Source organism: Pelodiscus sinensis, chromosome 11 (assembly GCF_049634645.1).
Source record: "Pelodiscus sinensis isolate JC-2024 chromosome 11, ASM4963464v1, whole genome shotgun sequence".
Taxonomy (NCBI): domain Eukaryota; kingdom Metazoa; phylum Chordata; order Testudines; family Trionychidae; genus Pelodiscus; species Pelodiscus sinensis.
In genome coordinates this window covers 31,096,257-31,116,909 of record NC_134721.1, presented here as the reverse complement: position 1 = coordinate 31,116,909, position 20,653 = coordinate 31,096,257, and the positions used below count along the sequence as shown (strand labels likewise).

The 20,653-nt window shown below is 43.4% G+C and overlaps 1 protein-coding gene across 3 annotated transcripts in view; it reads right to left on the bottom strand.

Moving 5' to 3' along the window:
* BICD2 (BICD cargo adaptor 2) overlaps positions 1–20,653 on the bottom strand; it is a 148,781-nt gene that overhangs the window by 51,018 nt on the left and 77,110 nt on the right. For all 3 annotated transcript variants that reach the window (XM_006129722.4, XM_006129723.4, XM_006129728.4), the window contains exon 2: positions 14,808–15,020. In XM_006129722.4, coding sequence (XP_006129784.2) covers positions 14,808–15,020 — 213 coding nt within the window. The remainder of the gene's footprint in view (positions 1–14,807; positions 15,021–20,653) is intronic.

The window sequence follows — 20,653 nt, the reverse complement described above, 5'->3', positions numbered from 1 at the left end:
GGATTTCAATATCCCCCGCGGCATTTGCATTTACATGGCTGCCGCTTTTTTCCGGCTTGGGGATAAGCCGGAGAAAAGCGCCAGTCTAGACGTGATTCTCCGGAAAATAAGCCCTTTTCCGGAGGATTTCTTATTCCTACTTTCAAGTAGGAATAAGAAATCCTCCGGAAAAGGGCTTATTTTCCGGAGAATCACGTCTAGACTGGCGCTTTTCTCCGGCTTATCCCCAAGCCGGAAAAAAGCGGCAGCCATGTAAATGCAAATGCCGCGGGGGATATTGAAATCCCCCGCGGAATTTGCAATTCTGAAGTCTACATTAGCATCCCTTTTCCGGAAAGGGGTGCCAATGTAGACACAGCCTGGATGTAAAGGGTCAGATATAATTGAGGATTCCCAAATAGACTCTACACCATCAGAAATAAAACCAGTTTCCATTTTCTGTGACTTTCAGTTAGATGTGACAGTTGACTAACAGATGGCAGTAGATAGCTCATTCAGACCACTGGCTGATAATAGTAAGTCACCCTGACCAGTCATTAACCAGAGTCATGGACTCACCCTACTCTCCATTGTCTCTATGATTCTCTGATGACCTGTGACAAAAAAGGAGGGTGGAAAGGGAAACTGAAGGAGGGACCTCTCTAAATTCACCAATCAAAGAGCAGTATTTCCAACCCAAAAAAAATCACAAGGAATGCCTACACCAAGTTATGAAACTGGTCTACAAATCATAAGATTTTTTTTAAAAATGAAACGTTGGATTTTTATTGGCCATTTGTTTGAGTATTTAGGGTTCATGTTTTAAAGCTTTCCTCCTTAGCTGTAAGGCCCAGAAGTATAGAGAACTTTTTTTTAAATGAAAGCTCAGATTCCTACATAATCAATTGACTCCAGGTCTTTAGAAAAACAACCAAATGTTTTGAGACTCATGGTGAAACAATGGAGGAATTCTTGTGAGCCCATACTTTGCCCACAGTATGTATGTATCAATCAATCAATCAATCAATCAATCACACACAATCTTCTCCACTAAACATCCTAATGAGATACTGCAAATGAGGAACTGAATTCAAATGAGGAAATGAGCTCCTGATATGAACAGGTATCAACCTAGTTTTTCATATTTGAGATGAGTTACCAGGAATCATACATGACAATATGAAATCTTTCCACTCTCAAGTCAGCATAGTCACAAAACACCTATAATTCTGATCCATGCATTTATTGAATAGTGAAAGAGAAAGGAGGGGAATTAGTGTAGATAAATGTTCAAATTAAAACAAACAAAAAAAAAGCCTGAAGCAATTAGGACTGGGCTCCTACATCTCACATTCAGAACTGACTAGGACATTTATGACCAGATTTTCAAAGGTGTGTAAAGACCAGATAGATATCTTTGAAGATCCGAGTGGACAACTTTCTCTTTAGGAGCTCAATTACCTTTGAAAATCTGAGCTTAGATTTCCAAGTCCAATTTTCAAAAATGACTTTAGTCACTCAAGTGCTTTTGAAAATTTTAACTGGGGGCCTAAAGAGACAAAAATAGACAATAGGCAGGAGATATGGTATTCCTTTTAAAAACGTGTGACGTCTATTTTTGACTAAATTTTATATTATTTTTCTCCCAGGGCAACTGACCCCCTCACTACGCCACCCCACCCCACACCTTCCTGCAGATCTATTATCTTATGCATGTGCAAGATCTGTGAGAGCCATCCCATGACTCTGCAGTTAGTGTCTGTGGTGCCGGCTTCTGGGTGGTGTCTCAATGCTGCCACATTCACCTCCAAAGAGGGGGCTTCCCAAAGCAGGCCCTTGCTGCTGACCCCCAAGGGATCCACAGGTCCAGTCTCCTTCCAATGGGCCCACTACCCAGGGCTCATTGATCTTGGATCTGGCTTCCATCCGCTCTCCAACCTTTGCATCTGCCCAGAGGTGCTCACCTTCTGCCTTATCCAGTCCCACCTCATTCACCCCACAGGGACAGTCTCTGCCTCACTTGTCCTAGGGACTATTCTACCGAGACGCAATACAAAGTTTCCATGTAAAATGACTCAATACAAAGCTAAAAACTTCAATGAGAGAATGATTAATACAGAGATGTGTCTACATCTGCTGCAGGGAGACACCTCTGCCTGCCTCCACTCCTGTCCCCCAGAGTCTGCAGCCCCATTGCAAAGCAGGGGAGTAGAAGGAAAGAGGCTGAGGCCCATCCAATGGACTGAAGCAGTCATGAGCAAGCCATGCCGGGGAGCCATTCTCCTGTCCATTGCTGGTGCAGTGTTGCTTCAGGCATGCTGAAATGCAATCTCCTCTAGGGTGGGCTGGACAGCTGTTTAACACCTGCACAAGGTTTCAGGAAGGGGACATTGCGGGCTGCCTTTCTGCAGAGCCCCCCCCCCCCCCCCCCATCAGAACTACACTGCCCTCCTGGCTTGGGAAAAGAATAAACACGAGGATTGGAAATTAACCCACCCAGTCTCACGTCCCCTAGGCAGGTAATGAGCCATCTACATTAGGCCCCAGCTGGATTATCATGTCCAGTTCTGGGCACCACATTTCAGGAAACATGGAGAAACTGGAGAAAGTCCAGAGAAGATCAACACAAATGATGAAAGGTCCCCTCCTGCCCTTTCCCTCATTGTCTGCACTTGGCCCCCTAGCATTTGTCTCTCCTGCACCCTGTCCCTTGGTGCCTTTCCCTTCCCCCACCCAAGCCCCTTCTCTTTGCACCCCTCCCCCTCTGCCTCCTCTCCTCCACCCAAGCCCCTTCCCTTCCCCCACCACCACCACCACCTCCTTGCACTAGCCCGTTCCCTACCTTCTGCCTTCCCCGTTCCAGGGACGGAGTCCGCGCTCAGGCCTCGGAGGCTGAACTTGGGACCAGCGAGGCCCCACAATGTGCTTCCCAGGAGTTTCAAAATCCCGGGCCGTGATGTCACATCAGGCCTGGGCGTCCTCCCTGCCCACGTGCAGTGCCACATAATGGACAGCGGCAGGCGGCGAGGAGGAGCCACGCGCGGAAGGGACATTTCGAGGCCTAGGGGGACGCTCTGGGGGCAGGGTAGGAGGACACGCCCGAGGGCTGGCGGGGGAGGCGGGGGCCGGGGCCCACTCCGGGCAGAGCCAGGGGAGAGACCCAGCTCTGCATAGTGGTGGAGCAGGGCCCCGGCTCTGTAACTCGCTGGCACTTCCGAGTTCAGGGGCGTGGGGCCCCCTTAGGCGTGGGGCCCGATTCAGCCAAATGGGTCGAATCAGCCTAAGGCTGGCCCAGTTGGTCTGGTAGCACTTTATATAGACTAACAAAACACGTAGATGGTATCATGAGCTTTCGTGGGCATAGCCTAGTTCTTCAGATGACCGGAATTATACTGGTTAGACTATTCTCAGTCACACTCTATCTACATTGTGCATGCAGTTTTCAGATCAGATCTCAGATTCTCTCAGGCTGTGTCTAGACTGGCAAGTTTTTCCGCAAAATCATCTGCTTTTGCGGAAAAACTTGCCAGCTGTCTACACTGGCCGCTTGAATTTCCGCAAGAACACTGATGATCTCATGTACGATCATCAGTGTTCTTGCAGAAATATTGTGCTGCTCCTGTTTGGGCAAAAGCCCTCTTGCGAAAATCATTTGCGCAAGAGGGCCAGTGTAGACAGTACAGTACTGTTTTGCGCAAAAAAGCCCCGATGGCTAAAATGGCGATGGGGTTTTTTTGCGCAAAAGCACGTCTAGATTGGCACGGATGCTTTTCCGCAAAAAGTGCTTTTGCGGAAAAGTGTCCATGCCAATCTAGATGCTCTTTTCCAAAAATGCTTTTAACGGAAAACTTTTCCGTTAAAAGCATTTCCGGAAAATTATGCCAGTGTAGACGTAGCCTCATAGGGGAGTGTTTTACTTTTCCAGAGCTTATGCTGCTTAGAAAACTCCAAGCAGAAAAAGGCCAAAATGAAGGTCAGAAGAAACAGCCATTTTTAAAAAGGGGCTATGTTCTTTCCAGTGCAGCACCTATGGTCACATACCAGCTTAATTAAAAGGGGCGCAATGAGAAAAATTCTCAGTCATGAATGCTACAAAGGTCAATTCCCAAACAATAGAGTATCTTGGCATCTTGCTACTAACTGAACCTTTGAGATTCTTAACACAAAAATAATAGATTAATAAATAATGCGGCGAATCCTCTGCATTGATGCATTACCCTACAGCCAGAATTTGAAAATATGCACTACAGTTAAAGAGCGACACATGCTTCTCTTTGAATTTCCAGCATTAATTTATTTTTCAAAATTCTGACTCTCTAGGAAGCAGCCATTACAGGAAGAGAAATGCTGTTGTTAACATCTTTCCTCTGAATATATCAGTGCACAACAACAATGGAGAAATCAGGAGCAGATGCCTCCTGGAATACATGCAAAGCAAATCAAGTCAATTTCCATGACAATTCATCTTCTTTGAAAGGGATTTTATATTATTTCTCAACGGGCTACAAATGATATATGCTACTTCCCCATTGTAAAAATACAAATTTCTCATCATTATCAAAAAAAGGGGGAAGTTGTCAGTGCAAAATCAACGCCAATGAAGATGAAAGGTGGGAAGAAAACAGCTGCCATCTGTAGCCATCTGCAATATGCTGAGACAGCACCCAGCAGCGTGCCTGTATCATACTGTTATTGCCACATTTGAACTTCCTGTAATGAACAAAAGGCAGGCAATTACTCTGCCCATTTACCCAGTCATCCCTTCCAGTGCTCTAGAGTCAAAGAGCGAGGCAGAGAAGGGAGAGAAGAAAAAATTCACACTGTGACCCTTCTAATTCTTTCAATATGTTGGAGTGATAAGGAATCCAATCTTGCCGATCAAATTTGATAGGCTTGGTTCCTTCGAGACATTAACCGGTTTCTGGCATGCTTTTAGGAAAGAGCTTTGTCAGTCCGCAAACAAAAGGTTGCAACCAAATATAACTCTGAACATCCGGATTCAAACTCCATTAATGATTTTGGTGTAAAGAGTGTTGTTGTTTTTTAAACTGCATCCTCTGATAGCATTGTTTATTTATTTATGTATAGATGAAAGCCTTTCTTCAATAAACTGAAAAAAATATTTTGGATTAAAATACTATGGTGTGCACTAGCTAGACTATTTTGTTTGAATATTTAGGCCCTCTCTAGTCCCACGGGTATGAATTCCAGAGGGGTAATAAGTCTATAGTGTGAAAGTATTAAGGACCTAAATGTGTTTTTCCTAAACACATTGGTGTTTGCTTTAGTATCCTCTCTACCTTCCCAAACTGTTGTGCAAAAGTGCTGTACACCAGATGTCTGCTGCCCTTCCCCCTCTGAGGCCACATTTCACAGTGGTGAAATAGAAAGCATGCATGTAACATGCGTTGGAACTTTCAGAATGAAAGGCAATATATAAAAATTTAACTTGTTTGAAGGATTTTTCCCCCTAGGATGCATGAAAATGGAAATGAGTGATGTGAGATATCAAATCATCCCCACAAGGAAAAAAGAGCCAAAACTGAATTCAAACCTGAGAAAGAATCAAAACAGCAGGGCTGAGAGAACTGAGGAACTAACTTTGTGCGTTCACATGCAATATACAGCCTGTGACAGCAATCTAAAGACATCTGCCAATTCCGCCACACACATTTTTCAGCCCAGTATTGGGAAGAGGGCTGAGATTTTTTGTTTGTTTTCAAGAAAAAGTGTCTGAGCACCACAAAACATACAAAATGATTAAATAAAAAAGTTGTCACGTGTTTTACTGTATTTTTTACGAGCTCTATAATATATGGGTCTACTCTCTCCTTCATTTCCCCCCATTATTGCTTCTGGTAACCTTTACTGTCCCATGGTTCACCTCTTTCGCTCTCTCTCTGTCTGGACTACCTATTTTTGAGCCCTGGTATAAGCGTTATTGTAGACAAGGCTCAGGTACTTGCATAAAAGATGGAGAATATAAAGAAAATGAAGGTGTAAAAAACACGTGAACTCTGCTTATGCCAACACACTCAAAAAACAACCAGCCACCACACTAAATTTGGAAGTGAAGATAGCCTCTGACTGCTCCTTTAATGCCTCTGAAATGGTCCTTATTCCCTCCCTCCCTTTTGGCATTCCTCACGTTTCCTCTCTTCATCCCCTCCTCTTATTCCTTAGGTGGCACCTCTGCTTCCACAGCATCAGCTTCTGTGCCTATGATAAATTTAACTAAGCACACACCCATTTACCTCCTGTACCTTCAACTGTTGCCTGTCTTCCTAAAATCTTAAACTTACTTTCTCCAAAACTATCTGCTGCTTGATCCATCTGCTTCATGTGCGTATCAAACTTTACTATGGAGGTCAGTGCTGTTTTTCCATAACCAACACTGACAACTCCACTGTCCTTCACCTCTCACAGTCTTAAGATCTCTTCCTACCCATGTTTCTCCAAAAACGATGTCTTTGTTTCTCAGTGCTATGACTAAGTCATCTTCCTTCGTGGAAATCCTTCCCTGACCTCCTCTAGATAGAATCATAGAGCTGGAAGAGACCTCAGGAGGTCATCAAATCCAGCCCCCTGCCCAAGGCAGGACCAATCCCAACTAAATCAACCCAGCCAGGGCTTTGTCAAGCAAAGACTTAAAAAGCTGTAGGGATGGAGATTCCACCACCTCCCTAGGTAACCCATTCCAGTGCTTCACCACTCTCCTAGTGAAATAGTTTTTCCTAATATCCAACCTAGACCTCTCCCACTGTAACTTGAGATCATTGCTCCTTGTTCTGCCATCTGTCACTACTGAGAACAGCCTCTCTCCATCCTCTTTGGAACCTCCCTTCAAGAAGCTGAAGGCTGCTATCAAATCCCCCCTCACTCTTCCCTTCTGCAGACTAAACAAACCCAAATCCCTCAGTCTCTTCTCATAGGTCATGTGCTCCAGACCCCTAATCATTTTGGTCACCCTCCGCTGGACCCTCTCCAATGCATCCACATCCTTTCTGTAGTGGGAGGCCCAGAACTGGACACAGGTGGTCAGACACAGGCACCTCAGCCTCACTCCATTTACATCTCTGATACAAACTCCCTCTTTTGCTCTTAATGCACCTATTTACTTTCTCCTTTTGCTTCTTTCATCCCTTCCCTAAACTCAGGCCATGTCTACAATATAATGACCCACATACAGTGCTGCAGCTATGCTGATGCTACCTACATCGATGACAAAGGTTCTTCCATCAATGCTCCAAGATGTGGTAGCAGGAGTGAAAGTAATTTAAAATTTCTTACAGGTGCTGTCCTATTGCAACCTGGTCCACGCCAGCTCCTTAAATAGCTCCCTGCTGGCTTTTGTGCACTTCAACCAGCTCTTGCCAGAGTTGCACATCAGGGCGCACCTGCTTGCTTTCGCCTCTGCTTGGTAGCTAGTGGTACCTAAACTGGGCATTAGGTCGACCTAACTATGTTGCACAAGGCAGCAAATTTTTCACTGTATTTTGCCAAGTTGATCTGGTTTTTTTTTAGGTATAGATCAAGCTCAAGCTTTACACCTACTCTCCTGTTATTCCATATTCTATTTATCATTAAGCAACTCCTCTTTCCTCCTTTAAGTCTCTTCCACAACTTCCTATTCTCATAAATTTCTTCCTCTCTCCTTACTTCAACTGTTTTTCCACATCCTGTCTTATACAATTATTCAATTATACAATTTTCAGGCAAGGGAATGGGTCTGAGTCCATCTGCCTGAACACAGTGTGGGAGTGTGCGTGAGCATGCACATTTTTGATGTTATAGGATTAATGTCTCCATCATTACCTCATCTCATCATGTGGTAAATTGAGACCTTTACTTTCAGTTTCCTAGCAAGTGAGTCAGAATACAAGTACTATTTCAACTTCTTGTCTATTGTTTTAAAAAGAAAATTCAAACAGTACTAAAACAAAGAGGTAAACAGTTTACCAGTTTATTTGAAAGAGGAAAAAGAGGGTAATAACACACAAAAGACTAATCAGCATTTATCAGATTTTCAGCTGTAAATCCTACTGGGAAAGAGAAGTGCACCAATGACTGGGGAATACTCTTCTCATTACTTATGATACTAAGGCAAGTGCTTATGGGAACTTGGAGGACTTGAACAATTGCCCTACTGTGTACTTCAAAAAGAGCACCAGACAGTGCTGCTGTAGGCAGACGGGTGCTTTGAGTCTAATAGCCAGCTTAATGGACTACCATGGTAACAGTGTTGGCACCTAAAAATACACACTTGCTAGAAATCAAAACGCCCTTCCCACAGACAAATGGCTATGAATAGAGCAGGCTCTGTGCTTTTCAGCAATATCTTTCCCATCTCCAGTCCTATATTTTTATGCCAAGTCTCAAACCCCCGGAAAGTTGATCCGAAATTGGTGACATTGCCGCCACTAGGGTCGAAGTAACTAAAGGATCCAAGACCACTGGCAGGCACCTATGTGAACTTGACCTACTGGGAGCTTTATAGGGAGAGCAGGACCAGGATCTGGAACTTCTCTGAGGGCCCAGGGCACACCTGAAGCTTTTGACCCTGACTTAGTCAGGAGTATCAGGGCCAGGAGAGAGAGTCAGTGCTGCCCCCGAGAAGCAAACCCTTGGGTGATCCCTTAGGGCAGAGTGATCAAGAGAGGCAATATTCTGAGAGCCCCAAACATAGGAGCTTTTGCCCTCCCTGATGAGAGTTTTTGCCTCAGCAGGTGCTTGGGAGGGTTCCCCAACCTTGGGCATTCCCTTTCCTCTCTGACTGCCCCCAGGCCTTTGTTCCTGAAGCTGTGCACCAGCTCAAATCATGAAAGGAATTTTTAAACCCAGATACTGAATACCTTCTTCATGACATTTTCTAGCACTGCTGCTGGCTGAGTGAGACACTGCCGAACTTGTGTGTCTAAAGAGAAGATCCAAGCATTGGACCACACCCCAAAATGCTGATGGCACTGAGCACACACTGCTCCTGCCCTAGGCTACTGCTCTCTCCCTGTTGGAAATACTGCTTAGAAAGAGGGAAAGAAAAAATCAAAAATACTGCCTGGTAAGCAGGCCCAGAGAGAAAGGCAGCCTAGGCTGCAGGCAGTACACAACTACTGTCAATAGGGAGAGCTAGTGTGCAGCCTAGTTGGGTGTGGCAGAAGTCCCAAAAAGGAATTGCTGTCTACAGCATGAGCTAAAGTCAGAAAGCTTGCCTGTCTGGACAGGGCTGATGTAACGCAGGATACTTATGTGTAAGAGAAAAAGGGCACTAAGTACAGTGACTGGGCTAATTCCTTAATACAACATTAACCTGCTACCCTACATCGCCTCCACAGTTTCTTTGTCCCCAAAGGCGAAAGGGCTGGTTTTGGAAATAAACAGTCATGTACAAAATATTGCCTTTCTGCAAATTCAGAATTTTGTGAAAATGTATCCTCCCATAGCATCATATTTTGGGAGGGGAAAAAATGATTGTCAGCATTAACCATGCTGAATAATAAATAAGTAAACAAAGCATGGTGCGGGAGGGAAAGCAAAAAGGAGAAATCCCTGCAGGCAGCAGGATCAGAAAACTGCATTTTGTAGATTGCCTTGCAGTTTGCTTTATATAATGCAGCCAAGCAAAGAGAACGGATAATACAGAACAAAGCAACACAAAAAGCTTTCTTCAGAAGGAGCCTTAGGAAAACAGCTGCCATTTTACGGTTTTAGAGGAATGAAACTTGTTCATACCTTCGTGGTCACTCTTGAATAATAGAATTTTGCATTTCAAGCATAATTCACTGCAGATGAAATAAAGCCATGTCATTTTCCTAGCCTAATACTTAAAATTTGTTTGATTTTTTTTAAAGCCCAAATACTGAAACAATACAATTGTTTTGAGGGACATTTTCTTCAGTTTTATATAAACGGCGGCATCTTTCCACTTTCCATGCTCTCCTGGGAAAGCACTGCGCAATTATTTTTGGCTCCTATCTACTGTACGTGGCTTTTGTGAGGTTTCAATAATCTGCTTTGCAATCCTACTGCTAAAATGCAGAAGAGAAGAGAAAAAAAAGGAGTGGTAATTACCAATTGTTCAGGTTTCCCACCAAGGACTCCTCCGGGGCACAAGAGTTGCTGAGCTAGCTAATGCCAGCACTTGAATTCACATCTGGTAACCACCCTGTCAATCTGTCTCAACAGGATTGAACTAGAAAATTCAATGGAAAACTGACGTCAAGTGGATCTCAACAGGACGGAACTAGCAAGTTCAATGGACATAACCATCAAAAACATTTGGATCTACTGCAGCATCTTTAGGTGTACCCGAGTTCATTACCTCCTTAGCAAAACACTCACCAACTCCACACAAATGCTTATGAGAAGACCGTTTTATTGCACATGTCCTCTCGGACATAGCCTCTGCTGGTTTCCAAATAGAAAACAGTGGTAACAGCACTAGATATTTCAGAACTTTAAAATGAAAACAAGGTGTACATTTTTAACAATGAGAGTAATTAACCATTGAAATAAATTTACCACAGTTGTGGAAGATTCTCCATGGCTGGCAATTTGTAAATCAATACTAGATGTTTTTCTTACTGGTATGTTTTACGAATTATTTGGAGGAAGTTCTATGGCTTGTGCTACACAGAAGTTCAGACTAGTTGATCACAATGGTCTCTTCTTCCGCTGGAATCTATTAATTATTGTAGGCATTCAGTGTCAAACACACCCTGCTACATTACATGAACACTAATGTTGTGCTGTATAACTCAAGAGTTTGCTGCTAATCAATCTTAGCACAACTCCTCAGGTCTGTTATTGAGGATGAATTAATCTTCTTTTTTAATGTTGTAATGAGAAAGGCTGTCCACACAACAGGTTACTGCACGGGCAGTGCTAGCTTCTCCACCGACATCACTAAATATAGCTGAGATTCAGGTCTCCCCTATCCACTAAATTCTTGATTTTTTTTTTTATAGTTTTCCTATGAGGGCACCTCTGCTAGGAAATGAACTGAGACCATTTCAGATCCCATTGACAAACCACTCTCCTTCCTGAGGTAACTAGTCACTACCAGCCTGGACCAGACCTGAAGGGAATCAAGGAGGCGGCAAACAATGTCGTATTCCACTAGAGATCTCAGGTCCCCATCTGCCACAGGTAGGGGGCTTGCTCCAGCCCTGTGGGGATCCCACCTCAGACAGAAGCTACTCCAGCCAGGCCAATGCAGTCCCTGCCTGAGGTGGGGAGAGGGTGTGCTATCTGGAGCAGCCCTCTGCTCGCCCTCTCTTTAATCAGTTAACTGGTTAAACAATACGTTTAATCAGTTAACCAGTTAAACGGGGATTTTACATCCCTAGTTGAGAGGGAAGCTGCACTACTCTGCATACATCACATGGAATGGAGTCTCCTTGGACTGCAGTTTGGTGTCTGTCTCTATGTAAATCTGAGGCTGCCTGCCTGCATACTGGATGGAGCAGAGATACCTCCCTCACCACTACAACTGTTACAGCATAATTTCCTCCAATTGTCCCCTGTGATGGCTTTGAATAAATACGTTTGTATGTGCTGTACGCACAACTCTTCCTTGAAGGAGAAACTCACATGGCTTTTTGCAGTTTCACTCAACTCAGTAACAAAATGATTCTGCTTTTTCAATACACTGAAGAAAATGGGGGGGAAATAGCCATTGTTTGAAGTTCTGCTACTTCTTCACGCATTGCTTTAGAAAAAGGCGAGTCTGTCAGGTTAGAAATTTGCTGCATTTTAACTTGGCTCCCAACAGACCCGAGAACTTGTGACAACTAATACAACATAACAATCACATGTACTGCTTCCCCATTACAGCTCACAATGGTAATTATGGGATGGTTTAAATTTAAATGTTATACAGAAGTAAGCACCTTCACAGGAGGGGAATTCTAAAATATATAAGCCAGCTGGCCCAGATGTTTTCATTTTAGCATTAAAGGCCTTGTGTTATTTTTTTCTTAGACACAGACACAGCTGGGACTGAAATGGGGGAAAAGAGAAAAACAAATGAGAAGACAGAGGAAGTAACACTCAACCACTCTTTTTCAAGCAGCATTATTCTTAAGTACTCAAATTCATCAGCAGAGATCTAAATACTAGAATACACATGGACTATAGCAAAAAATACACAGTTCTGCAAACATCAAACAATATTTGTGATGCATGATTACTCTACGTTAATTTATCTATTTAAAATTTACACTGAATCAATCATTAAATTAAATTCTCTAAATTATTCTCACAGCTGATTTCTTGTCAGACAAGAAGGTGAAGCTATTCAGCAGATTTTCCCACCCCAAACAAGGAAAACTCCAAACTTCCTTTTTTAAACAACGGAAGAATCTCCTTGAGTTCTCAGGAGAGATCTGATGTCACTGCTGCTTCCCTCTTTAGAACTGCTCAGTTCTCTCTAGCACAAATCTCCCCCCACCACCAAAAAAAAAGTTTCCATCTCATACAAACAGCGTGCGTGTGAGTGAGAAAGAGTGTGTACAGACCTGAACAGCTTGTCCTAGTGCAAACCTGACAACATTCTATTAATCAACATAATGCTTCTAAGAAAATCAGGTAGAGATGTCTCAGCAAGACAGTACAAAAACCACTGCTGCTGACTCACTGATTTTTGGAATCAAATCTGCCTATCAGCACTTTTCAAGGAACATTTGAAATTTCATTAAGTACACAACACGTTGGATATTGGACGGGAGGAAGAGAAGGGAAAGGATTTAAATAGGTCTTAATGGAAGGAAATAAATACATGATAGCTTTGCATGTGCCTGCAGAGACTGGTTCATATGCTCATATTGCCTGGGCATAGCAGCATGGCTTGACTCCAGATTTATAGTCCTGCAACCATGGCACATAATCAGCAATAACAGAGAGTTAGATTATTCCTGGTCAATAACTTGTAGTAATTCATGCTGCAAATCCCCATGCTGTTATACTAAAAAGGCAAGGTATTGACTGATTTTATTCTACTGTGCTGAAAAAACTGTGTTTTCCAGAAGGACTCAGTTTAAGATTTCCCACTTCTGCATAATTTCTTCTGCCACATATTTTCCATGAATATAGCGTTCAATTACAGAGAAGAAAAAGAAAACTAAACCAGGTGCCTCTGTATGTCATTCAGCAATGTGAAATGTATACCAGAGGTATCAGATAACTAACCTATATAAGAACTACTCACCAGTCAGTATCCAAGGATTCAGAGGCAGGTGCAACAAGTCTCATAATAAACAATTATGAAATAAATTGCAAGGAAGTTAGCACGTTTAAACTTTTTTTTTTAATCTTATTTCAATTCAAGGAATTATTTGAAATCCGTAAACATTAAACTCAAAATGTTGCTGGTTTCAGCTCCCTCCACGCTTGGAATGCAAATGGTTAACTGGTTATGGTTAAGGGGCCAGGGCTCCCAGCCAAAGCAGCCCCATCCCTGTTTAAGCAGTTAACCAGTTAAACATACTGTTTAACCAATTAACTTGTCAAACGGGATTTTACATCCCTACTCTACACCTGCAGGATTTTGTTTTTATTTGAGCTATAAGCATCGGAGGGTTAGGAGCAGCTCCCTGAGCCACATGCTTTGGGGAGTTCTGAGGGATCATGGGGATCTAGCACCAGCAGTGGGGGTCGGGGCTGCTCCTGCACTCACCAGAGGTGGCAGAAGCCACGGGAAGAGGAGCAGCCTAGTCCCAGCCTGCTCTCCACCTTCTCCCAGCTGGGTCACTCTGCTTCACGGGCGGTGGGAAGTGGAGTGACACGTCTGGCAGTCGGGCTTGGGGGAGCACAGCAGGCTGGAACTGGCTCACTTCACTTCCTGCTGCTGCAGTGAGTGCAGGGAGGGGTGACCCCTGCTGCCAGCACCAGGCCCCACAGTAATTCCCCGGGTTGGGTCATTCAGGTCATTCTGTATTTCTCCCCGCAGCTGGGACGGGGGAGGGAGGAGGGGAAAAAGAGAGCCACAAGTGCTTGGGGCTCAAGCAGCTGAAGCTCCAAGTACCGGTGGCTCCCCTCCCCTCCCTGCATGCTGTGAGGCTGAATTTCATCCTTGCAGGGAGAGGTGGGGGGAGCCACTGGCACTCGGGGCTTCACCTGCTGAAGCCCCAAGCGTAGGCAGCTCCTCTCTCCCGGCCCCCCAACGTGCACCGGCAGCCCCCCCAGCTGGTGTCCCATATTCAGCGTAAGGAAATATAGTCTCCCCAGCCATAAATAATATCCATAAATAATGGAATTGATTGTTTAATCAGTTAAACTTCTCTATTTCTTGCCTCCAGACAGCCCAGCACTATAAGAATATTATGATCAGGATTGAAATCCAAATGTCAGATCTTTTGCGACAGCTGTTCAAGTGACCTATGAACAGCAGAGCACTACTATGAAATACAAACTACAACACAAATAAATCATAATAGGACCTTGACAGTAACCAAGTGCAAGGTTTTAATCTTATACAAGTTAGAACATCCTGCAGCCTAAATTAACCAAAAACAAGGGCTAAATTCTGTCCCATCTCACACTGATCCAACCCCACTGATCTCACTGTAGAAATTGCTGCCAGGGTGCAAGCCAAGACAGAACTGAGTCAGGAGATTATGCCTGAGCTAAGCAAGTTTCTTGTTTCTTAGCTGGATACCGTGCTTTGTTGCATCCCAAGAGAGACACCCTGTCCTACTGGCTGCAGGGTGAATGCACTGAATATGGATCCAGGATGGCTTCATAGGTATGAAGCAGAATGCTGGGATTTCACAATGGGAGACACAAAGTGTTCTCACGACTGACGCCATGATGCATAGCATCCATTCACATACCTCTTTCAGCTCCTGTGCGACAGAGTTTAGGCGTTCGTTTTCAGACTGGGTGTTGGCAAGGACATTCCTCAGCTGCTTTAGCTCAGTCTGCAGCTCCATGACTTTTTTCATATAATACTCTTCTTTGGTAGCAGACTCCTGAATCAAGGTCTCCTCCCTGCTCTCTCCATCTGCTGCTACCTTCTTGTGGTTGGTATGAGCCTGTCCAAAAGCCTGGAATGGTAAGAAAAAAAGAATCAGTATCTTTAATTAATGCACACATCAAACTTTGCGAGCGCGCACACACACACACACACACACACACACACAAAACCCCCCGCTACTTCCATTTTAGTTCATGAATGTTTCCACATTTCTGTATTGCAAGATAAATAATTAAATAACCTTTCCTTGCATTCCAATCACTTGCTACATCACAGGATGGATTGTTAGCCGGTGCATTGACTTCAAGGGAGCTACCCTAATACATACCAGCTGAGGCTCTCGCTGTATGCGGATAAAGACCTGACCCTGTAACTGGAAACCGTTTTGCCCAAACAGGGCCCCTGAACATAGCAAAAGCGAGCCCCCATGGTGTTCCCAGTGACTTAGCTGTGATGTATGAACAAATAGACATATAGAACCTTAGATACCCAAGCTATCTACTACATTTCACACTGCTTGAAATTTCAAGGTTGACTGCACACTCATCATTTTTGTGGCTGCCATTTTAATTTAAATGCTGTGCTAATAAATACATTTTGTACACAAGAAAAACCACCAGTTTAGAGGATTCCCCTAAAGTCTGGACTGAAAAAAAACCTGTAATATCAAACAGTGGCTCACTATACTAATGAAGGACCTCCTTTTGAATGCCAACAGCATTCAAACAGCATGAACACAGATGCTCAGACAGAGAGGCAATGAACCCACTCTTCATTTGATGTTGCCAGGAGTCATTTTATTCCCTGGTTCAACTTCTTGCTCTGAAGAGAAGACACATCTTCAAAACAAATGTTGCAGTATATGCAGGTTTTATGTCAATCCCTCTTGCCAGTATTACCTATATTTGTGGTGTTGATCAGGATTCAGGGTCCCAAGTCAGCAAAATTCTTGATGAGATTATGCACATGCTTAAAATTAAGCACATGCTTACATCTCATTGCTTAATGACACTTAAGCATGTTTTCAAGTGCTGTGCTGAATCAAGGCCTTAGTCACCAACTGGACGAATTACCTGTGTGATGATCAGGTACACTGTACACCATGCTGAGGGAGAAAGTGTATGTGTTGGGGGGGGGGGGGGGGGACAAAAATAAAAATATTGTAAGTGGTCAGGTCTGCTGCTGTGAAGACTGAACTGTGGAAAACAGATTTTACATCAACAGGCATCAGAAAAGCCTGTTTCCTGATTTTCATTTGTGATGGGAAAAGCATTCTCACAGCAAAATTCTCCCTTGAGCTGCAAGCATGCAGGTCTTATTGACTCAGTGAGTCGTGGATGGCAGAACCTGTTTTTAGAGTCCAGTCAACTGCTTTCACTAAAAGACATTATAAAGCAAAGGGTTTCTTAATTTAAGTAGGTATATACTGATAACAATCTGTCTGACAGATGGACTGGAGTCAATGAGATTACTGAATGCTATCTTTAAACTACTGTACGTATTCCTGCCCCAGTCCACCCCAAGATGTATTCAGGGCTTCCAGGTGCTAGCACAATTTTCAGGATGCCTGTCTCAATAATGCAGGCATTTTACAGTTAACGTTAACATTATGCTTGAAGCCAAATCAAGGACAAACCAGCATTTCCTCCTCCGAAAGGAAACTCCTTGTTTAGATAACTGTACATTTTTTCCCGTTAATCATTTTTGTCCGCTCTTCAAATGTATCCTTCCACCACAACAGGAAATTTGCTTCCAATGTATAAGTAGGTTTCAGCATTTCATTCTTCTGCATATTAGACAAGCATTTAGTGATACAGTAATTATTGACCACACCAGGGCCGAAAGAGGTGATTGATAATGTCTCCCCTGCCTAGTGTTAAAGGCACCCACTTATTGCTCTTATCAGAGTGAATTCGATTTCAGATAAGCAAATCAGAGACGAGCTGATATATGCCCATTGAGAAAATTCTTGCCAGAGTCACTCAGCCAACCCAAGGGAAATTAAAAAGCGTCACATTTCAGACCGAAAGTAAAGCACCATCTGTGCAAGTCCTTGTCAAATGAGTTTCAACTGTACAAAGCAGCTTAAAAGCCTAATACCTCAGATCTCCATAAGTGTCAAAGGGATAGCAAAAAAAAAAAAAAAAAAAAAAAATCCACTATATAAGCTGCTTCACCTCAACACACTGACAATTTTCCCTCCACCCCCCAGAATGAAAATCAGCCTGTTTGGACCTGCATTTTAAAAGTGTACCACATTGAGGAGGCGGCTTCGATGTCTATTTACACAGTAAAATCAACTGTTTTCAATATGGGCAGCTTTTCTTACCAGCAGGCTGCTAACACAGAGCAGGTTACAACAACTTAACCCCATTTCTGATCACTCGTTTTTTAGAAAAAAAGTCTAAGCAAAACTAAAACCAATTTAGTAAGTTACCTACAGAGCAGTTCTTGAGAGCGATTACTAGTTTACATGTAATCCTTTGGACGCAGGTGTCACGCTTACGATTTCTTACAGGAGTTAATGCCCCTCAGACACCAGCAATAAAGCAGTATTTCATCACCACATCACCAGTGCAAATACAACCTATGGCCAAGGTAATAGGAACATAGGAATTGCCATACTGGATCAAACTAGTGAAGGGATCAGACAGCCTCGCTGGGCCCTGTGGCAATGTGCGTGCGTAAGGTTCCATACTACTGGAAGGGGCAGGGCCAGAGCAGCCAGCCCTCAGTGCCTCTCGAACCATGGCACCCACTCCACAGCCCTCAGAGATGCCCCTTTGATGCAGCACGGAACTGCAGCTGCAATGTCAAGGGCCTTCGGTGCCACCGCAGATGCAGTGGTGGCAGTGGCTACCGGGAGCCCCGGGCTCCTTGGAATTGCCAGGCCTCAAGGCAGTTTCCCCACCCCTGCCATGGGCCTGAGACCAGTGGTTTTTTTAGTCCAGTAGTCTGACTCTAGCCGTTACCAATGCCAAAGTAACTGCTAAAAATAAAGTAAATGCAAAAAACCTCCTAAGACTGAATATACACGAAGAAAAAAAATTCAAGCGTTCTCCCATTTTTAATCATGGTCTCGCTGTGCTTCTCTTCTACTTAATAATGAAGATCCCATATGTTCATGTTCTAACTAACTATTTACATAACTGTAATAAGCTATGTGGAATGGAAAATTTTATTTCCAGCTGTCCATAATTATAATGAAAATGTAATTACTATCCATGGCTACAGTCCAGGTCGGTCTTTAAAATCAAATGTTAGCAGAAAAACAAGTTTTAGTAACATGCATGAAACCCATGAACATTAAAGCACCATTAAAACCAGGGGTGTGCACAGTCTCCTTTTATTTTCTTTGCTATGTAGACAGAACCATCGGCGGGACGGGAAGAATTCAGAATGAAGTAATGTTTCTCTTACTCCTCAACTGAATGCTCATGTTGCTCTCCCCTACTAAACTGCCCAGTTATTGTACTGTGATTAACAAGCTTCAAACACCAGCATGTGTCCAAGGTCTTTTTTTAAAAAGTGGAGGTAAACATCTAAGTTCACACATCGCCGCACAGCTTATGTTGGCATAATTTATGTTGTTCAGGGAGTTGAATAAAATAATACGCTTCCCAACATACATAAGTTACATTGACGTAAGTGCTGGTGTGGACAGTGCTATGGAGAGGGACAGCTTTTCCCACCAACATAACTACCACAGCTCCTGGGAGGCCCAGTAGTTAAAACTGATGAGAGCTCTCTTTCCTCTTGGCTTAGAGCGGCTACATTAAACAGAGCTTGCAGCAGCACTGCTGCACTGTTGTAAATTCTCTAGTGTAGTAATCATCTAGAAGAGGAAGGAGGCCACTTATAAAGGGATCCTTGCAGAAAGGTGTTTTTACCCATCACAAAAATGCAACCCTGACTAGAGAATTCAAAATGGAAGGGATGCGAATACTATGTAATTAAAGATGATATCATAATGCTTGCACACAAGGGGGCACAGTTAAGCTTGCCCAGCCAACTCTAATTTTGCCGTTTCCTAACTTTTGAGAGCTAGAGTTTGCAACCTTAACTGTTCTTTTCACATAGTTTGTGTGCACATGTGTATAATGTATACATACACAGGGAGGGAGACACTTTCTACTGAAGATGAACATAGCAAGCTACCGAAATCTAGGTAAAGTTTTGGTGGATGGTGACTACAAATTCTAGGAGATACAAACATTAAAAGGACTACCAGATCTCTCTCTGGCCTGTCCTCCCAATGTGCTGTTCATCATACTGTTTCCCGCCCCCCATGGTGAAGTCAGTAGTCAGAGTCAAAAATCTTTGTTACTTAATTAACTAGAGGTAGGTGTTGCCAGCTACATTAGCAAAGAGCTTCCATATATCAATGCTGTGCTACTGTTTGTTGCCATCTGTATGTCTCTGAACAGTTCTTCATTATGGAAGAATGTTTTATTAGACCCACATATATTTCTGTCCCACACAGATCTGTTGATTTCCTCAAGGCTTACATTACAAATAAGGAACATTTTACTCGAACTGAGGTTGTGGATAATATTATATGATTACAAACTTCCTGAATTATTCACAGTTCTGCACCAGTTCTGCATCTGTGAATGCTTATTTTAACTCCAGAAAGTTGAAGGCTATGGACAATTGTCCTGTAGGCTCAAGGAGAAAACCAATGGCAATCTGGGACAGCAGGACACCAGTTTTACCTTCCTTTTTTCTAATAATTGAAAGTAGGGATGTTAAAGTACATTTATTCAAATAAGCATGTAACCACTGAAAATGTCAGCAGTTACATGCAGGGAGAGAGTGCTCCCCATGGGCACCAGCTCCCGCCCTGCCCCCCAGTCCCCTGCGTGCATTGGCTCCCACCTGCATCCCCGTGCTGCTCTCTGATACTGAGGCAGTGGGGGAGGGAAGGAGAACTGTAGACGTTAACCAGTGAGCCCTAAATGAAAGCATAATATTAAAAAATTAAGCTAAACTCATTTTGAAAGATTAACAATAACCATTTTACTGCCCCCGGTAATAGTCAAGTTCATAAGGGAAAGAGGACTTTGATATTTTAATTTACTCAATAAAAGCAGAGGTTTGATCCGACTGCTGATGGCAGCTACTTTGCTGAAATGAGTGATGCAAGATTTATTATAAGGTTAGTCTAGGCCAGTATCATGTGTGGCACTAGTATTATGGAAGGCAGCACACCAGAGACACAGTAAAAATGACTTTTCGTTTTAGCACTGAGCAACTGGGGGCGGGGAGGGGAAATGCTCCTCCAATTGCCAAGCCCCAGGCTTTGGGTAGCCATTTCTTTACACCCACATCAGGAATATAAAATGCTACCAGAGTCAGAATTCTCCAGGCAGTCCAGTGGTAGCATTTTATATTCACATTCTGCTGGTGAAAAATGACTATGCAAGATGCCTAGCAGTGGGGAAACAGGTATCCAATGCTTTCAAAATATCGCGTGTTACTTAAATATGAGCAAAGTAGGCTTCAAAGCGACCCACACAGCCAGCCAGAATCACATGATGCCTCTGTTCAACAAGATTATTTATTAGCATCTGTTGCTACCAACAAAAAGATGTTACATGCATATGGCTTCTCCTTCCCAAATCCTTCAGTCTTAAAACACCAACCCTCAATCTTGGGTTTTGTTTTAAGATGGATTCAAGTCATAAAATGCAGCTTCACACC